Below are 26,045 nucleotides of genomic sequence, written 5' to 3' on the forward strand. Positions count from 1 at the left end.
AGTGACTTCAAAAGGGTAATGTGGATACAAACGACTATATGTAAAATAAACAACAAGGACCTACTGTATAGCACAGGGACCTATATTCAGTATCCTGTAATAAACCACAATGGAAAAGAATCTGAAAAAGAATGTGTATATAGGTATAACTGAATCACTTTGCTGTACACCGGAAACTAACACAACATTGTAAATCAACTATGCTTCAATTTAAAAAAAAGGTAGGGCGATAAATTTTATGTTATGTGTATTTTAACACAATTTTTTTTAAATCGAAAAGATGTGGTACATGTACAGTAGAATACTATTCACCCATGAGAAAGGGGGAAACTTGCCATTGTGACAACATGGATGGACCTTGAGGGTATTATGCTAAGTGTGATAAGTCAGACCGATAAAGACAAATACTGTTTGCTTTCACTTACATGTGGAATATAAAAAACAAACAGACAAACAAAACAAAACAAAACTCAGATACAGAGAGCAGATTGGTGGTTATCAGAGGGGAAGGGGCTTGGGGGGGTGGGTGAAATGGGTGAAGGGGATCAATTGTACAGTAACAGATGCTAACTAGACTTACTGTGGTGATCACTTTGTAGCGCACACAAAGATTGAATTATGTTATACACCTGAAACTAACATAATGTCATATGCCAATTTTACCTCTAAAAAAACTCAGAAAGTGTCTACAGTTAATGGTTTAAGATTAGTGTTCTAAAATACTGAAGGATTTTAATAGTCACCAGCAGAGCCCAGTTTATACTTTATTTGAATTGTTATTCTTAGTTAATTATTACTAATACTGCTGGCTGATAAGCGATAGTGAAAATTTCACATGAATTTTGTACTGCATTGTGATCACTTCTCTTGAGTGTGGAAATACGAAAATGGGTCTGGATTGTGTTTAATTTTTGAAACTAGTAGAAACTCATTATTTAGTTTAAAATATGTAAACAGCTGTAGCTGTGAGATAACAGATTATGCTTTTGGTTAAAATTCTGGAAATCACCCTCTTTTTTTTATACCAGTGGTAGAAAAAAGAGGCTTATATTTAAAAGGAATAGACAAAAATCAGCAAATTCATTTTAAATGCAGTACATTCAGATGTAATTAACAATAAATGCAATTTATGAACTCTGACATATTAGACATGTTTTATGACACTTGACGATTATCTAATACAGCTTTTACAAAATTTCCTATAAAATTATATTTCTGTTGAGCAATCAGACTTGGTAATAAAACAATCTGAGATTAAGAGAGTCTTTATATTTTGAGTAGCAGGAAAACACAAGAAGAGAAGTTGCAGATTTCCAAGCTGCTCAGAGAGGGCTTCCCTGCTGGCGCAGTGGTTGACAGTCCGCCTTCCAATGCAGGGGACACGGATTCGTGCCCCGGTCCGGGAGGATCCCACATGCCGCAGAGCAGCTGGGCCGTGAGTCATGGCCGCTGGGCCTGTGCGTCCGGAGCCTGTGCTCCACAACGGGAGAGGCCACAACAGTGAGAGGCCCGCGTACCGCAAAAAAAAAAACCAACAAAATGTGACCATCCATTACTTTTTAATTCATCTATTAAACTGTTACATTGGAAAATGATGGGGATCTTTTTTAGTTTCTAAGAAAACTTACTGCAGTTGAATTTTCTATTAATTTTTAGAACTCAAATTGTCCATCACCTCTGTTTTGCATGTTGGCAAGAGGATTCCTGTTTCTCTTTCCTTCTGTGCCTGTTCACCTCTCCTAAGCATCCTATCAGTTTTCTTTACTCACTCAACTGCTGGCAAACCAAGTCCTCTCCATCTGGATAAGCCGGCCTGGTGCCGGCAGAGAAGCTTGCCATCTACTGATGAGACATGGGCGTTGGGGAGGCTTTCGTTTCCTCTCACCCCTTACGTTATCCCAGCTCCAGGGATGGGAGGAATACCTCCACTCATCTGGTTCCTCCATGCCGTCTCCAGGTCAAGGACACCTGGCACACTCATGGGAGGCTGATGGCCCCCACTGCCTGGGCCCACAGACTTCTGCTTTGCCATTTATTTGAAGATTCACTGAGACTCCAGTCCCAGATTCAATACTACCTAACCTTGCTTTGGGGGAAGAAGCCTCACATCATTTTTCTTTGTCTAAGAACTGTTAGAGCCCAACATCCAGCTGCCTATGGGTTCCTCTGTAGTTTGGCTCAAGAAAGATGGATAACTCAGAGCCTGTAGGAAGGAGAAGAAAAATGGATTCAGGCTGCATTTTTCTCAGAATACCCTGGGCTTCCTTTGGTTTTTCTTTAATTCGAGGTGATTCCCTCCTTACATGGTGACCCACAATTCTGATTTCCTAATTCCCTTCCTGAAGAGGTGACTGAATTTATTCTGGGTCCACGTAGAAAAGACAGATCCCTTCAATACCTCTCCACAGAATAACACTTTTAAAGATGTTGTTTTCTTGTTTCCTAATTCTACTAAATAGTTGAAGTTATCAAAAAGTAACTTTAGAGTAGAAATGGAAATAAGATTCTTCTTAGTGAATGAGCTAGTTTTTCCAGCAATAAATGCTAGATGAAATATAAAACAAAAATTTCTCTTTACGTTGTAATTTTTAACATGAAGACATTTGGAAAAATTCTGGAAGAACATTCGAAACACACAGTTTTTGGGTTGTAGGAATATAGATATCCTCACGCTAGCAGAACTAGTTAGGATGTTTCGGGATCCATTAACGTCTACTCTTGTCTCAAATTGGCTTAAAGAATAAGGCAAAAGGATTACTCAGTATAAAACATCCCCAGATAGGGAACACGAAGAGTTGATTAATTCAGCGGCGCAATAGTGCAGTTAGAGACCCAGGTTTTCTTCCTACCCTCCACCTGTCGGCCTAGACAGCACAGCAGTTGGTGGATGGCCAGCACAGTTCTGTGTGGTCATATGTGAACATGTGGCAGTGCAGGAAGGATGTCTTTTTCTTGGGTTTCTCTTTAAAGATGATGAACTCTTTCTCATGAGCCCCCAAAGAGACCACCCCTCCCATCTGATTGTTAGAAACCTCTCTTATCCGTCCACTCTTAGCAATCAATGCTGATGCGGATGGAATCACCAGGACTGCGTTGCAGTGATTAGAATTGAAGCTTGCAGTGGGTCAGCATCCCACCAAAATGTCTATCTAAACAAAATCAGTTTCTAGATTCGGGGCAGGGAAGAGTCTGTTAAGATGGTAGAACAAAATTGGGCATGCAGACGCGTCTGACTTCAGAGGCCATACATCTCACCCCCATCATTTTACTTCTCACATTTAATAAGCAAAATTTCAAATAAATTATTAAAAACGTTTGCAAACTCTGCTTTATTCGTTTTTAAAGACAGAGAGAATTTCATAAGTAATGTTTCCTGCATGGATAGAATTAATCCTTTCTCCCAACATTTTTGAGATGGTCAGATCTGACCAGGTATTATTTGAGTGCCCTTCTGTGTCAGTGTGTATTGTCTGTGTCATGCATGTAAAGTAGAAAAATTAGTTGATGTATATGAAATAGACAGATGATCTGACACATATTCATCTTAATACTAATGAAAATATTCTCGTAAGTGTTATAAAGGTAAAGAATAACAAACTAAATTGCACTTTAATTGAAAATAGTATTAAACAGAAATTTCTTAAAAACACACACTTAAATAAACACTCAAGAGAATTAAATCTGAAAGCAGTTACACTACAAATTGAGGACAATTCACAGATGAAACTGAATTCTTAGCGGCTTTTTTTTTTCCAAAACTGACAAAAATTAAGCTCCAGTAAATACATACACACTCCTCATTTGAATATAACTATTAAGAAATAAAAATCAACATCGCAGGGACTGACATTATTTTTTGTATAAGAAATGACCAGTGTTGTCTATGTTTAAAATCACACCATTACTTCCTGGTTCAGTTTCACAGAGCAGATAGCACTTGGCCTTCCAACTCAAGTTTCTCTATAATTATAATAGCAACTGACTGCATGTATATATTTCTACAAGGAAACAACATGATTTTTTCTGAAATTAATAATTATTTGCATCAAGCCATTTTCCATATTCTGAGCACCTGAGGAAGCCAGTTTTACCTAGGTCTATTTTTAGGTACATATGCATTTCTAGAAGAGCTGTTGTCTCCATGCTTGAGTTGTCCAAATCCTTACGAAAGACACTTTTTTCCTCAAAGAAATGGGTAAAGGATAGATTTCTCAAACCCGCCAATTCTTTATAGGATTGCTAAGCCAGAAGTTTAAAATTAAGCTTTCTGAATCTTTTTGAGGTTGTCACTATAAGAAGCAAACCGTCAGAGTAGATGTTTGTTTTACGCTGTGTTTCATCCATCAGACAGACTCCTGACTTCAGTTCTTTTCAAATATACTCTCCCATGTTCCTATCTACTCTCTCCTGAATAGATGGGACAGGGAACGTGGGACTCCCTTTGTTTATTCAGTTTGTTTCAGCTCTGTTGCAGGAGGATGTTTTACACTCCAGTTGAGAAAAAGAAGTGGCTGAAAAGGAGCTGAACCGTGGAAGAGAAGTGTGGCTCAGGTCCAGCCCTAAATAAGCATGAATGTGGTGAGCTAGTCAGTGACTATGGACACGCTTGCTATCTGTTGAACAGAATTTCAGTTAAATTATTGTCACACCCTTTCCTCTGCAGGAAACAGATCCTTGATTGATGGAGTAATAACTTCCTTTTGTTCCTCTAATAAGAAATTCGAGAGCACATAAATGCCACTTCGTTTTCTACCTGTCTTCTGAGAAACTGCATCATGTGATGGCTGTGGAGGACATCACCCGGCCATGTCCAGTCTGGGCCAGCTGCCCTGCCGCCTTTGGTCGAGGGAGAATTAGCCCTCCTCTGCTGGGGCTGCCCGCTGGTGGTCCAAGACCAGCTCCTGGTTCCAAACTGGCCGCAGGCAGACTGCTCAGTGGCTCTCCCAGGAGAGCAGCTGAAGGCGAAGGTAATTCCCTAAAGCAAGTCATTCCCTCTCTCTTGAGAACTTTTACAGCAGAACACGGAGCGGAGTGGCCTGCCAGAAGGGGAAGAATGTCCACTCACAGAAAGAAGCGCTGGCTGCAGGTGTCCAGGGTGGAAAAGAGAGTAATTGGTTTCTAGCACTGCCTTGAATTCTTTTATTTCTCCATGTATTTAGGTACTAGGAAATGCACACACTTATAATCTGAGAGAGTTTCAATTACTTTCAGTCAGAAAGTAATCCCCAAACTAATCCTTTTGTAAAAAATTGAAATGTTACCTAGTATGTTTTACCGTGATGATCTGGAAACGAGGACTGTCACAAAGGAATTGTATTACAGTGAAGAGTCTGCACGCTTACTTATAGAAGACAACTTCCACCTGAGAACAGCTAACTGGGGGGACCACGGGAATCACTAAAACCTTTCTTTAAACAGAAAAAAATTTTGTTTTGAAAGGTCTTGGAACTTGCAGATGCAAAGGAAAAAACAATCCCAAGAGGTAAAAATGAATAAGGTGGATGACATCGCACTTAGTGAGACAAGGACGAAACAGGCGGTCCTGGGAGGGAGCTCAGAGACACCTGGTCAAGGTGACTATGTGCTCTTCTCCAGCAGGTGTGTGCAGCTGTGACCAGGGGACAGGTACAAAGACGTCTATTGCAGCACTGTTTGTAAGAATGAAAAAGATTCCATGGACTGAATAAATGAAACATTCCGTTCATAAAATGAAGGAATGAAATAGATTCCACATGATGAATGAATGGAATGAATGAAAAATGGGAACATCTTAAAGGTAGCTTGTTCTACATTCCTGTAAGTCTCCTTACAGCTCTCGGGGACAGTTATCACCCCATCCAACAGATGAGGACACAGAATCACAGGCGGGATTGGTGTCCTTACAGCCACGCCACGTCCAACAATAGAGATTTTTTTTAAAACTTAATTTATTTTTGGCTGTGTTGTGTCTTAGTTGCAGTGTGCGGGCTTCTCACTGCAGTGGCTTCCCTTGTTGCAGAGCACGGGCTCTAGGCGCGCAGACTTCATTAGTTGTGGCTCACGGGCTTAGTTGCTCTGCAGCATGTGGGATCTTCCCGGACCAGGGCTCGAACCCGTGTCCCCTGCATTGGCAGGCGGATTCTCAACCACTGCGCCACCAGGGAGGCCCCCAACAATAGAGATTTGAAACTAAATTCTGTCTGGGTCGAGTCGGGTCGTCTTGTATACAGGTTAGATTGGGGCAGAGTCGGCCTAATGTGGACGAGCAGATTAGCTGCTTTAGGGAAAGAGCAGTTAATGACGGGACCCAGGCATCTGGAGCTGAGCTAAGACCGATTCTCCCCCAAATGGTGTCAGACGGAGCAGGGACTTGCAGCTCCAGAGGTGGGGACGGCAGAGGTGGGACAGCTCCTGGGGACTGGCCATCCTGTGGGTGGCTGCCTCTCTAGCAGTGAGTCCCAGGAGGAAGAGGATTACTTAGAGTCCCTTTCAAAATGCATACACCTGCATATAGAGGATCCCCTGCACAGCTAATCTAAGTAGGTCCCCAAAATATAGGCACTTTCTTCTCATTCCATTACTAAGGTGATAGTGGGGACAGTACTCCCCGGCGGACTTTTATGCCTTGTCTAAGGACATTTCATTGTATTTCCCACTTAGAGACTGTTAGGAAATCACTCTCCAGCTGACTACAGTTCAATGCTGAAGTACTTAGCTTATCTGACCTTGGCATTCATTAATTTTATCACACCAGCAGGAACTTATTCATATTCTTTTCCCCCTTCCCCACAAAGCCACGTGGCCCCAAGTGGACCCAGTTCTCTCCTAATGCCTGAGGGGGAGTTCCTTAAACGCCTTCCTATCTTAAAAGTTGTCTGTAGTGTGCTGGTCCAAACCCCCAACTCCTTGCCGTCAGTAGATTTAAGGGGCCCTTTTGTGCATGAGTGTTCTGAGATGCCATTAAAATTCTTACAAAAACTGAAAGTGAAATGAGGAAGACTGATTGAGCAATCACATAGAAGGGCGAATGCCAGGAAGACCTATCATACAGTAGGGGCAGAGATGCGGCCGGGCAGAGAGAAGAAAATTCAGGAGGACTCTCCGGAGGGCGAGCGCCGAGCTGGGCCATGTAGTCAATGTAGGACATCAACAAACACAGATAACAGGAAATGATCCATTCTCTGTGGTCACTTATTCAAAGGGCCCGAACCTTCAAAGTTCAAGGAGGGAAATGGATGACTCCACAGGGGAGCAGTCACGCCTTTCTCGCCTTAAGACCAGAGACGAAATGAAACTGAAGGAGACAGTCTCCATCCTCCCCCAGAAGGAAAGCCCCTCTGTCCGCTTCTCCAAAGATGGAAAGCTGCTGGCCGTGACCCTGCTGCTGGCCCTGCTGTCCTGCTGCCTCACGGTGCTGTCCTTCTGCCGCCTGGCTTCCCTGCAAGCAGAGCTGGGAAGGCTCCGGGCGGAGCTGCGGGAGCTGCCCGGCGCCCCCCAGGCGGGAGCCGCAGCCCCCAGGGCCGCCCTGCGGGAGGCTGCAGCCGCCACCTCCGCCCTGAAAGTGAGTCTGCGGCAGCCCCAGCCCCACGCTCCCGCACCCAGACGCCCTGGCAATAACGGGGGCCTTCTCTCTTGGCAGGGGAGTTTTGCGCTACCAGCTCCCCGAGAAAGCAACTCCAGCCAAAGCAGCAGGAGTAAGCGTGGCCTGCAGGATGCAGAAGAAACAGGTATGTTGGGGGCACAGAGCGGCTAGGAGCCAGGGATCCCGGTTCACAGGTGAGGAGCAGAGGGAGGCCAGACAGGACCTGGAAACTTGGACACTTGCCAGCTTGCCGTGCCAGCCGGGTGTGGCTCCAGGGAAAACCAAGCCCTGGCCGATGTGATAGGCCGACAGCACGTTTTGTCCTACGGTGAGCGGGTTTCGTGGGGAGAGGGATTTATCTGCGCGGCACTTTAAAAAAGGGGAAAGGGGCCCACATTTCCCCTCCAATAGATAGTTCACTCCTACGTCAGGAGCATCGTCTGGCCGTGCAGGAACAAAGCACCACGTGCCAGTGTAGAATGAGCTTCTGTCAGAGAAGGGCAGCCAGACAGCATCTCCTGGGGGGCGTAGCCGCCGTGAAACCACGTGTAGATCACCCCGGAGGCAGGTGCGTGCTTGTGCTTCATTTGGTGTCTTGCTTTTTAAAAAACGCCTATTGTACACACACACTCACACACACACGGAGATTTTAATGCTTTTCTTTAACGTGTGCTTTTTCCTGGAGCTCCACACACGTTTATAGCCTCCTTGTAACAGTTCCTTAGCGATCGCTACCTTTCTTCCTGCTGCACGTGTCCCACAGAATTGTGTGCGTCCCGGACACCTCAGGTTTGGTGGGGCCTTCCAAGACGTGATTCAGCTCTAGTTCCTTCATCTCAAGGCTGAGAAAGAGCATTTGAATGGCGCTTACTAATATTGCAATTTAACAAATCCTTGGTGCTGTTTCCCTTTTATATTGAAGGAACCTTTTCTTGAGCCCCTAGAATGTGCCAGGCAGGCTTGTACTAGGAGAGGTATCGTCACACCTCCTGTTTCCTTTCATCTTCACGGTGAGTGTGAGGCAGACCCAACAGGTGTAATTATTTACATGTATTTGTACTTCTGAACAGAAGTGCATGAGAGACAGAATAGGTGTCCTATCACACCACACACACACACACACACACACACACACGCACACACAGGATGCTCCTTCTGTGAACTTATTTTTCACTAAATGCCTTATTCGTGGAAAAAATTCTTCCTCGTTTTATACAACTGTAAATTTTGTATCTGGTTATCATATCTTCGTGCCAATTATCAGAAACAATTGGGTTTAAAAATTTTAAAACTGGAAAACACTCATATTTTTACTAGGCTTTAACACATCGATTATTTTCATATTTTGCGTTTTATCATCTATATTTTTTACATAATTGAAAAAATTCAGTATATATACTGTGGTATATTTTTGTATTCACTTATTACACAATAAATGTGTTCCTTGTTTCTGAGTAATTCTCACACATCCATATTTATTTGTTATCATACAATTATTTATCATGATCATTTCCAATTTTTTTGATAGAATGGAACATGCCAAAATTTTTGTGCAGATCTCTTTGTTTCTGAGGAATTTATGCATATATTCAATATAAATTCCAGACATGGAACGTCTGAGCCAAAGAGGGTGAACATCTTTAGCACCCTTGCTACCTGTTGCCATACTGTTTTCAAAATGAATTACAAATGTATGTAGTCAGAAATGCAGTGTACAAGTTCTCCACATTCTTACAGCATTTTACCTTTAAAAATATATTTTGGCTAGCTTAGTAGTTGTAAAAGAATGCCTCAAATTTAATTTTTTGCTTGCTTACAGATAAGAATTAACTTATTTCTGCATATTTTGATAACTTCTAATTTTATCTTCTACTAATTTTTATTTATAACTTCCCTCATTTGTCCTATTTTTAAAATAATTTTGAATAAACTCTATATTAGGCATCTTGTTTATCAAAATTTTGATGTAAATATTTTCACAATATTTTGCAGGTTTTTAAACTTGTACAGAGATTTTGCATCTGTATATTTAATGTGATACACTTTTTAAATTTTCTGTAATACATCAAAGCCAAAAATATATTTGTTCATAATCTCTTAAGTAGTTTATTCTTTTCTCTGCCATTTTGACTTTTTTTGTAATTTAGTGTTGTAGTTTGGTATTTAATCCATTAGTCCTGGAGTTTATTTTGGTAGGTCATGTCTTACTAACTTCCTTTCTTTGGAACTTCCTTCCTTCCTTCCTTAACTTCCCCTTTCTTCTTTTACTTTTTCCTTCCAAACTATTGCTAAATATCTCGGCCAAGTTCAGTAGATGATTCTTTTTAACTCATTTGCATTGGAATGCTTACTATATTATATTAAGTTCCTCATTTATAGTTGAATCTATTTTGAGACTTTTTTTTCATTGATTTATTTCCTATTTATCTGTATTAAATATTTTAAGTAATTTTATAATAAAATGAGCTTCAATGCCTAGTAGGGTGAGGATGCCTCAATCTTCTTCAACCTTGTCTGCTAGTATTCCCCTGCCTCTAAATATTAATATTAAAACTAAACCCTAACTTTTCCATTCCAAAGAGGATATAGACTCATTACATCAGATTTAAGAAGGAAAGAATTGAGTAAGAAATCAGTAACTCCCTGAGTCCCACTTGACCAAAATATGTTCTATTAATATTTGAAAATTTCCTCCCATGTGAATATTTTTTCATATTTGTGTTACTATGGCATCCAAAAATTGTATACTGACAAAAATTCCCCCCCCCAAATTTGCAATTTTTAGAAAGTTTGGAGAATAGCAGAAAGTTCTAACCAATGAATCAGAATGCACCGGGTTTCCATAGCCCAGATGTAGTCACTATGGTCATTATCATGGTTTGCCTCAGATTTTTATAAACCCTGATGTAGCATATATATGGTGTTTGTGTATATATATATATATATATATATATATATATATATATACTCTATAAATATACTTAGTACATATATATCTCTAAATCTCTACATATATTTATAACATTCATAGATCCCACATGAAAGGTTTGAAGACCAGAACCTTAGTGATAGGTAATATCAATTATTCCCGGTCAATGAAATTGGCTTGAATGTTGTCTTAGACACTATCCTTTTGTGCAGGGAAAATTTATTTTGTTTAGCCTTACTCCAAAATTAATGCATATATATATACCAAGAAGGTTGTCTGAGACTCCATGATTTTTGTTTGTTTTCTGTTTGGTAGGGTCCTTTTTTTGGAATTGAGAAAATTCTATGCAGTTTGAATCTAGCAACTTTCTTTGGTTTTGGTTTCCATTCTAGTTGTTGTGATTTATTTTAAGTAAAACTCAAAAGCCAGAGTTATCCCTTTTCCTTTCAAAGCATTAGTTTCTATTTTATTTATTCATTTTCTATAAACGTTTTTGTTGGAATTTTAGAAAAACTGTAACTCTGAAGAAGAAAATGAATTTTCACACTTTGAATTGATATATTCAAGAATTTTTAATATCTCTATTAAATACAGAAGTGTAAATTTCACAGTAAGACAGTTTTCCTTATATGGGTTTCACTATTCTTTCATAGTTAAATTAAAAAGGGTTTATTGCTATTAGGAGTCTTAGCATTTTCAAATAGCTTGTTAAACTGCTAAAAAACATAGAATTTGCAGTAAATGATTTAGTATTTGATCTCACGCTTATTTTTAAGCCACGTCAGTAGTACACTCAGTGGATCTATACTTAACAGATTTATAATATTATTCTAGACTTTGTCTAAAATACTCTGCTTTCTGTATATACTCCTCAGCATCAGGTGGTCATTATTTTATAACTGTGTCAAAAAGGTTCACAGCTGAATATTGCTAAGTAACATACCAGAATGTTACTCGTTCTTATTTTTCTATAAATCCAACCCAGATTTCACCAGGCATCTCAATTTTTATTGTGTGGATATTCAGTTTGTAAGTAAATTCCAGTATGCCGTGGGCTAGAAAGTCGAACCTCCCCAGCACACAGCCAGCCTAGTTATTGCATTGGTATTTGATACTCATCACCTATTACCTAGGAAGGTGGTTTTCTTTTCATTTGTGTATACCCCGTCTGTTCAACTAAAGAGTAGAGACTTCTGTGGTCTGGTCCTATTTCTCCTTTTGTATATTCATCATGACACTTGCACCCTGTAGATATTCCACGAATATGTGTTCATCAGTTTTGGGCTCAATATCAAATAAGATAGAATGATTTGGTATCATTTTTAGGGGGAAGGGATTTTCCCATATTTCTTCATTTGTCAGGTTTTGATCAAAGGCCATCTTATGAATTTTTTTTAACTTGACCTTTAAAATAACTAATTAACCAAAGAATGAGCATGATCATAAGGCTAAAGTCGCAGGGGCAGTCTGGAAACCCCTTGCCTCAGACTCTGTTGGTGCACCGGGTAGAGGCACTGTTTGGGCTCATTGAAAAGTCATAGAGAAGCTCCCATATTCAGCAGCTTCTTTAACTATAATTTCCTGGGTTTTTAGCTTAATTCTTTAAAATTTTAATTGACGTATTATTTACACACAGAAAAGGGCATGTATCTTCAGGACACAGGTCAGTGAAATTCACAAGCTGAACAGCAGTAGGTGAAGGGCAGACATCACCGTCAGCCTACACACCCATTTAGTATTTCTTGCAGACCACCCCCGGAGTAAACGTGCTACTTTGACTTCATTCTAGAATTTGGTGCTGTGGCTCCAGTTTTGTTTTTCTTAATTATGTTGTGTTTCAAATGAAAGTCTCAGTAAGTTTCATGTGTTTCATAAGATAATTTATGATTATAATATAACAAACAGAAATGTGGGGAAATCCAGGATTTAAATTGCCAAATGGCTTACAATAGCCAAAAATTCACTTTTAAGCCCATAAGTGTATTTGGAGATAGTCCCAATTAGAAAAAAAAACAAAAACAAAAACACTAAAGTGACATGGCTTTGAAAATATTGCGCATGAAAATTTCTTCACAGATGAAATCATGATGACCCACGTTTTGAACCCGCACTTAACTATAATTCTATTCATTTCAAGAATCTAAAGATAAGCATCTTCAGAGTCCATCAAGAAAGTGAATTCTTCCAAATGGGTTCCTACTGAATTAAAACAGTTTATTAATACAATTAGGTGACCTTTCATTTTTTCCCTTGTTATTCAGTAGGGAATTTAAGTTATCAGAAACCCATGTATTTTAGATTATAGAAAGACAAAAATTATTTTTTATTAATAAAGTTTATTATACTCATCTCAACTGTAATATTAAAAATAGTGGTGAAAGGGACTTCCCTGGCAGTCCAGGCTTAAGACTCTGTGCTCCCAGTGAAGGGGGTGCAGGTTCTATCCCTGGTCGGGGAACTAAGATCCCCGTGCTGCATGGCACAGCCAAACAGCTAAAAAAACACAAAAAACAAAAAAAGTCATGAAGTGGTGAAAGCATGAGCATTTCAAAGAACTATAAAAACAAGAGCAGAAAAATTTGCCCATATTTTATCTTTCAAATATTTATTGTAAAATTCTGACCAATCTACTTTATTTTTCTCCATTTTTAAATAAACGTTTTAGTTTGAAATTATTTTAGAATTACAGGAAAGTTGCAATAACAGTGCAGTGAGCTGCCATATATCCCTCATGCCGTTTCCCCTAATGTTAACATCTTATGTTACCATGGTACCTTTGTCACAACTTAGAGACCAACATTAGGATTTAACTGAACTCCCGACTTTATTTGAATTTCACCAGCTTTTCCGCTAAGGTCTTACCATGTTCCGGGAGCCATCCAGGACACCAGAATGCATTTAGTAGTTTTTAAAAATCAGAGTTTTGAATATAATGCACATAAGTTAACACCTAATAGTATAACTAAAGTATTTCTCTGGGGTAAACATTTTTGTTGTTAAACATAAAGATATCAATACTATTAATATTTTTGAAATATTAATATTTCTTTCTTGAAATCCATAGTGCATTTCCTTTGCAAGAAAAGATGGGGTGTCTGAGGGGTCTGTAACATCCAGTCTTTGCTCCATCGGCATTTCGGGCTCAGCTGTAACTTACAAGGCTGTAAAGTGAGTGTGAAAAGCATGCAGTGTATAACTCAGCCATCCAATTTGTCCCCAGATGAGGCTAACGGCAGCCTCTTACCCAGCAAGGGTGTGTTCCTTCCTAGAACAGAAACAGCTGGCTGCTGTCATGGTGACCTTTGACCAGAATCTTCCCTGAGTGTTATTTTTCTTTTCCCCTGCTTTAAATAAGGAGAGCCTTCTTTTCAGTGTTGCAAGAGCTGGATCCTGTTCAATTTCCACAAGAGTATTTAAAATGAAAATAGTGACCTGGTAACCAAACCTTTGAACCCTGTTCTTATCAAGTTTAAAGTTTTGGGAAACAGAAGAGCCAGGAAGCGAATCAACCAGTGAAGCCAGAGGCGATGTTGTATCTCTTCCAACCTTCCCTGACCTATAGGAGGTCCAAGCACTGTTCTAGTTGTTGGGTATTGATTATAAGACAAACAGATAAAAGTTTCCCATGCATTGGAGATTACATTGCAGTGAAGTGGAAAGCCATAGAAAATAATCAATAAACATAATTAATGAGGAAATTATAATACTAGAAAATGTCAAATACGTTGCAAAAGTGAAAAATTTAGGACAGGGTTAAGAGAACCAGCAGAGTTAAGGGTGAAGAAGGGTAAGAGGACATGTCTGTATTTTAAGTAGGGAGGCCAGGGTAAGTCTTTCTATCTAATCCCTGAAAGCTCAATAATTCTTTATTGTTTCAACATTTAAAAAAATTGCAGACATTCCAGGTATTTTAACAATAAATTCATAACGTCGAGGGACGCATTCTCATTAATAGTTCGTAGAAATGGGTGATATTAGTGTTAACGGTTAATTATGCTTTTTATAGGTCAAGTCCTACTTACAGGATCTGCGTTGGGCAGCTCCTCTTTTGTTGTGGTGGGATTTTCTTTGACCTAAATAGACATTTCTCCAAAGAAGACATACAGATGGCCAGCAAACACATGAAAGGATGCTCAACATCACTAATCATTAGAGAAATGCAAGTCAAAACTACAATGAGGTATCACCTCACACCGGTCAGAATGGCCACCATCAAAAAATCTAGAAACAATAAGTGCTGGAGAGGGTGTGGAGAAAAGGGAACCCTCTTGCACCGTTGGTGGGAATGTAAATTGATACAGCCACTATGGAGAACAGTATGGAGGTTCCTTAAAAAACTAAAAATAGAATTACCATACGACCCAGCAATCCCATTACGGGGCATATACCCTAAGAAAACCGTAATTCGAAAAGAGTCATGTTCCACAATATTCATTGCAGCACTATTTACAATAGGCAGGACGTGGAAGCAACCTAAGTGTCCGTAGACAGATGAATGGATCAAGAAGATGTGGCACATTTATACAATGGAATAGTACTCAGCCATAAAAAGAAACGAAATTGAGTTATTTGTAGTGAGACGGATGGACCTAGAGTCTGTCATACAGAGTGAAGTAAGTCAGAAAGAGAAAAACAAATACCGTATGCTAATGCGCATATATGAAATCTAAAAAAAAAAAAAAATGGTTCTAATGAACCTAGGGGCAGGACAGGAATAAAGACGCAGACGTAGAGAATGGACTTGAGGACACGGGGTAGGGGAAGGGTAAGCTGGGACGAAGTGAGAGAGTGGCATGGACATATATACACTCCCAAATGTAAAGTAGATAGCTCGTGGGAAGCAGCCGCATAGCACAGGGAAATCAGCTCCGTGCTTTGTGACCACCTAGGGGGTGGGATAGGGAGGGTGGGAGGGAGATGCAAGGGGGAGGGGATATGGGGATATAGGTATACGTATAGCTGATTCACTTTGTTATACAGCAGAAGCTAACACACTACTGTAAAGCAATTATACTCCAATAAAGATGTTAAAAAAATAAAAATTCCTCAAAGGACATATCAAAAAAACCCCAAAAGTATCCCCATTCTGAGGAGTTAGAGAAGAAACAGACTCTTCTCAAAATAGAGGAGACACCTACTGTGCAAAGCTCTGAGGTAGGCTGTCCAGAATATGCAGAAAAGGGGAGAGAAATGAAATGAAATTAGCCGAGTACGGTCCATGTGAAAGCTCTGGGTTAGGCCCTGTGGGCCTGTGATTATCATTTGCCCTCTTCGTAACCCTGCAGTGCTGGCATTATTGTCTGCATTTTAGGTGAGAGAACTGAAGCAGGCACAGCCAACCCCTCTTTGCAGAAACCCAGTACTGAGTTGGAGAAGTTTCAAAAAACTAATGTAAATTTCAAGATAATAAATAATTAAAAAATAACAATGTCTTTTGCCTTTACAAAACACATGCGAATTATGCCTTCAACTAATTCTCACAACACTATGAAATAGATAGTTTTTTTCAGTTTACAGATAAGAAAAAATATTTCAAAATTGTGTCAACCTCATGATTAAATAGCTAATTGGTTTAAGAACTAAGGTTGAATTTATTATCTCGACTATAAATGCTGAGCTTTTTTGATCACGTGAGCTATATGTGCTTGATGTTCAAATAAAGCACCAGTTTTGAGAAAAGTTATTGGATCCTGGAGAAGCCTAAATTATTATTAATATTATTACCAGTGAGAAGGATAGCTAGTTATGGGATCACAGGATGTCAGTAGTGGAGATCACAGACTGAAAGATTATCTAGACCATGGTCGAGAAGAGCTGAGCTGGGTTTTAAAGGTTGAGTAGATGTGGGTAAGAGGAGAGTGTATCCAAGGTATGGTAACAGTAATAAAACAGGAAATAGAAAAAATACAAGAAGAGACCTTATTATAGTAAGCGGCCAGCTCCTTGGGGATTTTTGCAAATGTTGATTGATTGAAGTTCAGGCTTTCCTCTTCTCCTCTCCATCCCTCTCCTCTGACTATCCTGTGTCAGGTAGACAAAGAAATGGAAAATAACTGCTTCATGGTATCTGCTGACACAAGTTGTGAAGCTAGACTTCAGCTCAACTTTTTTCTCTTCTATCTACTACCCTAGAGCTTCTTCTGGCAACTAGAGAGTAAGAAATTCTAGAGAAATAGCACAAAACCATTTACTTTTAAAAATATTATAGCATGCTACAGTTCTATGGATGACGTTTCAAAAATTTATTGAGATTATTCGTTATGAAGAATGTTTTCCATAAAACCATGGACCCAAAGATTTATGGTTACAGAGTTCAGACATCATGGACATAGGTGTTTTTTTTTTTTTAATGGGACCTATTTTCCCTAAAACATTAATTTAATTTGATTTAGCATGTCTTATAAATTTGGATGTAAGGATGGGGTTTTTAAAAATTATTTGGAAAGGTTAGATGTTGGTATGATGTCTACTTTCTTTTCTAAATTGTTCCACAGATTTTTTTTTAATGTGCTGTAAATCAGACACTGCAAATTTGTAAATGATGGCCCTTAATATGAAGTGACTCACAGTCTAGGGATGGAAGCAGTTATAGAAACAATTAGTACATATAGTGAAATGTGTTTCAGTAGATGTACGTACAAAGTGTAATGGCATCAAATATTTAGCTAGAAGGATCAGGGAAAGATTTGATATGTGGCCTGAGCCCTGAAGCATGAATGAGGTTCCACCAGTTGGAAAGGTGAGGAATATTCAGCCGTAGGGAATGGCAGATACAAGGTCCTGGAAACATGAAGCCGACCTCCTGTTCTGAGAAGGTGTGTTTCAGTACAGCGGGGGTGGGAGAGGAGGGTCATGAGGCTGTGCAGGTAGGCTTGGATTTTGTGTGCAAAGAAATCCTTTGAAGGAATTATAAACATGAAAAGGACAAGATAGGATTTGGGTTTAGGAAGATAATTCTGGAGGAAATGCAAGTGATGGGCTAGGAATTGTAGAAAATGGAAGAGGCACAACTAGGTAGACTAAGGTAATTGTGAAGAATGGTGAGGGTAAAGATCTGAATTTAGGCTACGATGCTCTCTCTCTCTCTCTCTCTCTCTCTCTCTCTCTCTCTCTCTCTCTCTCTCTCTCTCTCTCTCTCTCTCTCTCTCTCTCTCTCTCCTTCAGCCAAACTTGCCACCATTCAAAGAAGCCTTCCTCATTGGAACAGACATCTAGGCACTGTATCTCTCTTACAGTTGCAATTTTAATTCTGTTTTGGTGCTACTGATTCATGCCTGTTCTTCCCACTAGATTGTAAGCTCCATGGGGGTAGGAATTATATCTCCCTTTTTTTGGTATCCCTAAGTGCAACATGTGACACAAATTTAGTGCTCAGTAAAATTGTTGAATGGATGAATGAGAGATGAAATCTTTTTTTTTTTTTTTTTTTTTTTTTTTTTTTTTTTTTTTTGCAGTACGCGGGCCTCTCCCGCTGCGGAGCACAGGTTCCCGACGCGCAGGCCCAGCGGCCATGACCCACGGGCCCACCCGCTCCGCGGAACGTGGGACCCTCCCGCACCGGGGCACGAACCCGCGCCCCCCGCATCGGCAGGCGGACTCCCAACCACTGCGCCACCAGGGAAGCCCGAGAGATGAAATCTTAATTGAACGAAAGTTAAAAGTTCAAACCATTAGAACTTGGTTATTAGTTGAATTTCAAGATTGAGGAGGAAGAAATAAGGCATGTTTATAAAGTTTCTAGTTTGGGCAACTCAGAGGACAGTTATATATCCACTAAGAGAGAAAACAGAGAAGGAGTGAGAGGTGAGTGTGTGTGGAGAAGATCAAGAAATAGATTTGAGGCAGATGAAACTTGAGGTATCACTATGGCGTTCAGGTGGGAATGTCCAAGCGGGAGTTGCAAATGTAACAGCCAACTGTGCAATTTATTGCTACCTTTCTCCAGGTATTCAGGTGTATTTCTATTTTTGGTTTTACCTTCCTTGACTTCAGAGCTGTTTGCACGTTGTGTTATGAAACTAATGTCCTTCACTGGTAAGTTAGTGATACCCAGTGCCTTCTGAGTATGCGTCATTAATAAAGTGAAATATCCTGGGCTTCCCTGGTGGCGCAGTGGTTGAGAGTCCGCCTGCCGATGCAGGGGACGCGGGTTCGTGCCCCGCTCCGGGAAGATCCCACATGCCGCGGAGCTGCTGGGCCCGTGAGCCATGGCCGCTGAGCCTGCGCATCCGGAGCCTGTGCTCCGCAAGGGGAGAGGCCACAACAGTGAGAGGCCCGCGTACCGCAAAAAAAATAAATTAAAAAATAAATAAATAAAGTGAAATATCCTAAAATAATGCAAAGAAGTCATGACCGAAGAAAAAACATATCCTGTGGAGGAGATGACAACTATAAAATTGGTAATTTTAAGTTAAAATATTTGATCATTTGCAAAATTAAACAACATTAGATGAAGATGGTATTTTTGGGGGTTTTTTTGTCTTTGTTACTTTACTCTTACGAGGCTATCCAGAGGGCTGCCATCTTACATATCCTGCCTTACTTTAGTCATAGAACATGATTATATGATGAGTGGTACATGGCAACTTCCAGTCCACGTCAAGACTCTTTCTGTGCACGTATACACATAGAAAATCTTCAATTCAAATGTATTTCTTTACTTCTATCCGTTATATTTATTTTTACTCTATCAGCTTCATTCCAAGCCCTCCAGAAATTCAGCACCCCTTTCTCACTTCCCCAAGGCCATTGTAGTGCTGCCATCTTTGTGAATTCCCCAGAATTGAAAACGTGCTTTTATTATTAGTTTTTAATTCTCCTTCAAGCACATATACTCATTAGTCAGAAACTTTTAAATTTTTTTCACAGTTTGTCTTGGGTGCTTCACTTATGTAATTGCATTTTAGACCAAATCACCCACATATTGTATTTATTACCAGTCAAGAGCTGAACCTTGGCTTTCATTCTCCCTTTACAGCAGTTCATTCTACACATAGACACATGTATTGTCTTTCTCAGGCACAACATGTGTCAGGCAAGCCCCTCTCAAGATTAAGAATTCCTAATATTTTTTCTATTTTCTAGTAAGTCAGATACAGACTTCTCAACCTAGCTCTCTAGAAATTCTTTCAAAACTCTCTCAATTCATTGTTTTTGTAAGTTACCAGTAAGTAACTTAATAAATGTTGCCAGTTACACAAACTGCTTATCCCTGATCAAATAAAACTTTATAATCCAGTTTCCACCCCTAAAATTTTGTCTTCCCATTCCAGTAGAAATGTTTATCCTAAAACCATGATTTCTTTGATTTCTTCATAAATCTATGTCCAGCATTAGGTCAATATTTAGATCTGTAAGGGATTTCTCTTAACTAACTATTCCAGCCACTGATGATTTATTCAAAACTAGCTCAAGAAAATTCCAACTCCTACATTTGTCATGGCTTCCATGTACTGAATGAAAGCTCTACAGAAATGAAGAGAGGCATCATCTCCAGAGTCGTCATTCTTGAAAAAATGTACAATGTAATAAGTCAGGCAACAGAAAAAAGAAGAAAGATAAAAGAAGATGAAGGAAGGGCGTCTCACTCAGACTGAAGAGCTTAGAAGAAGCTTCTTGAATGAGATGAGTGAGAAATATGGGAGTTAGTGGGTGTAGGTCATATGGACAGGACACGAGTAATGGGAAAAGCTCATGTGGGATGCTTTTCATGGGAACCACGCATAATCTGCAATAATTGCATTATTTACGGTAGTTTCTATTAGATTTAGCTTTGTGGAAATAATGTATAATAAACTGGATTCCAGTCTGAAAAGGTTTGGTTTCAACGCAGAAAACAATACAACAGATATTAGCAATTCCATAAACGTATAAATCTCTTTTCCTGATTAAAAGCCACTTTAAAAGGTGGCTTTCAATCTCAATCAGTCCAACCACCATTCCAATTGTGAAGTTGGTTGGATTTTATTATATCAAATATTGAGCAATAGAAAATGACTTTTGTCTAAAAGTTCTTATTTTAGGAATTCTCTTTTGTAAGCTAGTTTTGTCATCAATATAATGTTTTGTTTTTAGAAATATTTTTCACATGGTTTAATATTATGAGTAAATTTTCTTATGCTGTAAAAATGTACTTAAGATTAATTATCTGTGGTTCTCACATCATTATGAGATATATATACATATATATATATTTAGAAATATGTGTCTCCCCATTGACACAGAAATGTTTTAATGTATGCTACTGCCTTGCTTAGTTAAAAAGATAAACCATTCTCAAACTCTTGTATAATTCCCCTCAACTGTAGCAGCAGGAAAGTTGTGTGAAAGGCATTTGAAAACCAAACACGGTCAATTAATACTACAATTGTTATCAATATTATGTTTCTTATATTAGACTATGCATTCGCAAAACTATTGTGGTTGGATATCTATGCTATTGGGAGATACAAAAAGAGTACTGCTCTCTTGGCCAACTTTTTGTGAGCAATAATCTATAGTCTAAAATCAGATCTATGTTGAATTGGAAAGAGAGTCCTCAAAGACTGAACTGGAGATAAGTTGATAATAGATACCAAATTTCCTTAAAAGGAAGAGTTGAAAGCTGAAGAGATAAGTAGCACTGATAGGGTTGATGGGACCTGAACAGCATCTAATGAGGGCAGGATGGAAAGTCCTGTTCTTATTTCCAAGAACTTACCTCCTTGAAAAGCCCAGTGACTTTCTCTGGAATAAGGAAAACTAATGAATAGCACTCGCTTTAGTGAGTATAATTCAAACACTACTCTTGAGCTGTCATTTTAATATCTCATTTTCTTTTCTGAAGAGTATTTCATGAAATAAAAATTTCTCTCCATAGTGTATTTTCTTCTGAAAGTTAGATTTCTGCTACTGTGTGATAGAATAGACCATAGTTTTTCAGTGTGTAGGTTGTGGCCAAGTTTTAGTTGGGCTTTGGAGATTAAAATTCAGATACTTTCGTATCAGTTCGGTAGTTTCCAGGCAGCACTCATTAGGTAAACCCCTTTCTGTCTAAATAGAAAAGGTAAGTCTCCTACAGGAGTTTGTGGAAACAGTCAAGGAGAGGGCTAATTGGAATAGTATTTCTAGGGACTTCCCTGGCGGTCCAGATGTTGAGACTCTGCGTTTCCACTGCAGGGGTGCAGGGGGCAAGTGTTGGATACCTGGCTGGGGAACTAAGATCCCAGGTGCCTCGTGTGGCCAAAAAAAGAACAAGAAATAGTATTTCTAGTATTTCCTTGGGCCCTTTATCAGCTCCACTTGGTCTTCTTGCTCTCCTAATGTCCTTCCCTGTGTTCCCAGTTTATTTGGTTCGATGCTACTAAGAACAATACCACTAATAATAGCCAAGATTGACTTTGCAATTATTATGTTCCAAGTACAGTACTAAATGTTTCAGATGTATTATCTCACTTAATCTTTACAATATGCATCCACATGACAAAGGAAAGATGGAAAATTTGGAAATTTAACTTTGACTTTCGTCAAGATCCTCCTCTTTTTCATTGTGGAGGAAAGATTAGAGCGTTTCATGCTCTGATTGGCCCTTGCATCCCTCACAAAACTTATCATGGTGCCTTGCACGTAGTAATTCCTCAAGAAGTGTTTGTTAGAAAAATAGGTTTAATATGGTGACTCTAGACCTTGTGCTTTTCAGACTTTGGCTGCTTTGGATGCTCTGTGGTTCCTTTCTTTCAAGCTGTCCTTATTCACAGCTGTTCTGCCTGTTACGATGCTTGTCCATATTTTCTGTGGCAGAGGGTCTGCCGTAGTAACTGCAGTAATGAGTCACATTTCCCTGTGGCATAGACATCGCTGCCATTGTTTTCCAGGTCAATAAAAGAACCACAAAGTGGCCAAAATGTTGCGCTCCTATCCAAACCATCACATTAACATAAAAATGTGTTAGAAAAGTCTCGTGGTTATAAAGGAATTGCAGTTTTTATCATTACAGTTCTACCTTTAAATACCAGGGAAGTTTCTTAGCAGATTTTCGTATGTGATCACTACCTGTAACAGTATTCTTTTTAGGCCTATGCATTTGCACAGCTTCAGAATATTACGTAATTATTACATCTGTTATTCCACGTTTTCCATTAGTGACTTGCAGCAGGAACTCTCCACTGTGTTAATAAGCTCCTGAAGTGTATACATTGCGAAGCATGTTTTTAAAGCATTACTTCAATGCAGAATAAAATATTTGCTATATAATAAACGACCTAAACTAATATTTTCTTAATTTAAAATAGGCATATACTTAGGTTCATGTTCCATATTTACCGTAGATCTTTGCTGCTTTGTTTCCTTTTCCTACAGGCAGTGTACCTATTTTGCTGTTACCCGAAGGCATTGTCTTTATTTAATAGCATAGTTACGTATTCTTTGGAATACTCTGGGTTATATTCTATATGTGATGTGTGATGTGAATTGATGCTTCCCAGAAGCTTTACTGGTGATGCAGTGTCAGGGAAATCTTCCATTTTATCCTAAAAAGACGTTGTAGCTCTCTTTCTCTTTCTAGTCCAAAACATTTTACCAAAAGCCTGACTTTGGTTCCACAGTGAAACAGGCGTGATTAAATTCTGGCCCTGTCACTTTCTATCCCTGGGGACTGGACAGGTTGTTTACACTTTCCATGACATAGTTTCCAGTATGTAAATCTTGGGATTTTTGTGAAGTTGCCTGGATTTATATTAGCTCAATGCATTTTAGCAATTATTTTTATTTTCAGTAATGTTAATAGTGATAGTTTCAGTACTAGTGAGTTGTTACTTAATGTTAGATTTTTTAAAACAAAAAATCATTTTAGAGTAATCTGATAATTTGGCTTGTGTATTTGAGAGAATTGAAAAACAAATGACAGTGGCTAAACTTGCTTTCTATACAGGCATAACATTTTAGAATAAGTTAAGCTAAACTGTTCAGATAATATACTTACTGTATTTCAACAGCATATAGAGTTTTTCTAAAGCTTGAATTTCAAGTACATATTGTATTTCAAGTACGAGTTATATTAAGAACCTGTGGGCACATTTCCTATAGTAATTTTAAGAAGAGCATACAAGCAATATAGAAAGTATAACTGATTCGGTGTCACTGGAAGAGTGGGTTTACAGCTCTGTATTCTTGGTCATCTTTATTCCCTTACTATTTCTATTCAAGTAGCTAAAATGATATATTTTTGCTTTTCAGTCACTCAAGACTGCTTGCAGTTGATTGCAGACAGTGACACGCCTACCATACGAAAAGGTAATAAAATATTCCCAGGAACGTTTCCACTTAGAATTCAATGCAGTCCAATTACCTGTACATTTCAAGTCTAAAGATTGTATTCAAACTCCATCTCAAATCACCTATCTGCCTCAAAATTTCTTACAATCAGATTTAAAATAATGAATTTATTTAAAATGATTGGGGAGTAAATATTTAGGCTAATATAATAACCTAACAGAATTACCTTAAGGATACTAATACGTACACATTTTAAATAAGTAGCAGATGATAAAGCAAAATCAGTACTAAATCAAATTCAGTATTTTATTATTTAGAAATGATTTTGGCCTCTATGGTGCCTCAGGATCCTCTTCACAAACATTCATTCTCTGTTATATTAGGTTGTAGAATATTACAATAGGATGAAGATAAAACTGAACATACATTTTATATTAATTTATCAATAAGTATATGTACAAATATAACATTTTTGTGATAAATCTCCAGTGTGACATTATTGCTTTATATTTTACATATACTGGTTAAAAACATACAGTGTTCCAGTTACTGTGTAGGTATTGGGGCTCAGCAGTGAAACATATATATAGGTCCTCATTTTTATGGAATTTACCTTCTCATGAAGGGAAAACAGAAAAGCCAACAAATGAACGAGTAAAATGTAGAATGATAAAATTAAATGGTACGGAGAAAAATAAAGCAGGCGGTGGGGGGGCAAGGGAATATTTGGGTTGTGAACCACAAGGGGGAGTTCAGAAGTGTCAGGAAGTTAAGCTGGGGGCCAGGAGTGGAGACACAAGAAAGATAATGAATTTGGATTGGCCTTTGCAGTGATTCCTGGGAACGCTACCTTTCATCTCTATTTTTCTATGTGACTTTAATTATCCTAAATGTAACCCAAATAATAAACTATTTGCAATTCTCTTATTATTTATTGTTCTGCATTTTCCAAAGTCATATATTTGCAACTTTTATTAGGTAGCAAATTGTTCCCTAAGAATTAAAATAGAGCCAGAAGAAGACCCTAAGGACCAATTAAAAAATATAACTTGGAAAAGGTTTGTTTTACACATTTGGCCGAAACCAAAAATGCTATAAATCATGCAAAAAAAGTGCAGCTGCTACTCCATTGTGAGCTTGAATTTCACAGAGTGTTGTGATCTTCCTGGCGTGGTGGCTGCTCTACATTGATCCTCCTTGGAAGATCTGGGTGCTTATCTGGGTGCTTTGCCATTTGGGCTGATGCGTTGTGATGCCAGTAAACCTTGAACATGTAAATGTTAGTGTGTGTGGACACTGCAGCAGTACTGCTTTACTGCATCCTATAAGTTTTGGTATGTTGTGTTTTCATTTTTATTTGTCTTAAGATATTTTTTGATTTGCCTTTTGATTTCTTTTTTGACTCCCTGGTGGTTCAGGAGTGTATTGTTTAATTTCCACATATTTGTGAGTTTTTCAAATTTTCTCCTGTTACTGATTTCTGGTTTCATACCATTTTAGTTGGAAAAGATGCTTGATATGATTTCAGTCTCCTTTAATTTGTTAAGACTTATTTTGTGTCCTAACATTTCATCTATCTTAGAGAATTTTCCTTGTGCACTTAAGAATGTATATTTTGCTACAGTAGGCTAGAATGTTCTCTATATATCTGTTAAGTTCATTTAGTCTGTAGGGTTGTTCAAGTATGCTGTATCCTTACTGATTTTCTTTTGGGTGATCTATCCGTTGTTGAAAATGGGGTACTGAATTATCCTATTGTTGTTGTATTGCTGTCTGTTTCTTCTTTCAGATCTGTTAATATTTGTTTTACGTATTTAGGAGCTCCACTGTTAAGTGCATATATATTTATATTTGTTATATCCCCTTGATGAATTGATCCATTTATCATTACATAATGACCCTCTTTGTCTCATGTGACAGGTTTTGACTTAAAATCTATTTTGTCTGATTTAAGAAAAGCCACTTCTTCTTTCTTGTTTACCATTTGAATGGAATATTGTTTTCCAACCCTTCACTTTCAGTCTATGTGTGTCCTTAAAGCTACAGTGAGTCTATTGTAGGCAACATATGATTGGATTTTGTTCTTTCCAATCCATTCAGCCACTCTGTGTGTTTTGACTGGGGAATTTAATCCATTTACATTTAAAGTAATTATTGATAATGAAGACTTATTATTTCCCTTTTGTTAATTGTTTTCTGGCTGTTTCACAGTTCATTTGTTCCTTTCTTCCTCTCTTAATGTCTTTCTCTGTGTTCTCTGATTATTTTTTGTAGTGGTATGCTTTGATTCTCTTTACATTTTTT

General features: G+C 38.6%; 1 protein-coding gene across 1 annotated transcript in view; it reads left to right on the plus strand.

Moving 5' to 3' along the window:
• The window catches only part of TNFSF13B (TNF superfamily member 13b), an 81,686-nt gene that overhangs the window by 38,939 nt on the left and 16,702 nt on the right, over nucleotides 1-26,045 (plus strand). Inside the window, exons 3-5 of the mRNA XM_079902926.1 lie at nucleotides 7,181-7,540; nucleotides 7,619-7,706; nucleotides 23,703-23,759. Of these exons, the coding sequence (XP_079759052.1) occupies nucleotides 7,211-7,540; nucleotides 7,619-7,706; nucleotides 23,703-23,759 (475 nt within the window). The 5' untranslated portion in view covers nucleotides 7,181-7,210. The remainder of the gene's footprint in view (nucleotides 1-7,180; nucleotides 7,541-7,618; nucleotides 7,707-23,702; nucleotides 23,760-26,045) is intronic.

Source organism: Stenella coeruleoalba (assembly GCF_951394435.1).
Source record: "Stenella coeruleoalba genome assembly, chromosome: 18".
Taxonomy (NCBI): domain Eukaryota; kingdom Metazoa; phylum Chordata; class Mammalia; order Artiodactyla; family Delphinidae; genus Stenella; species Stenella coeruleoalba.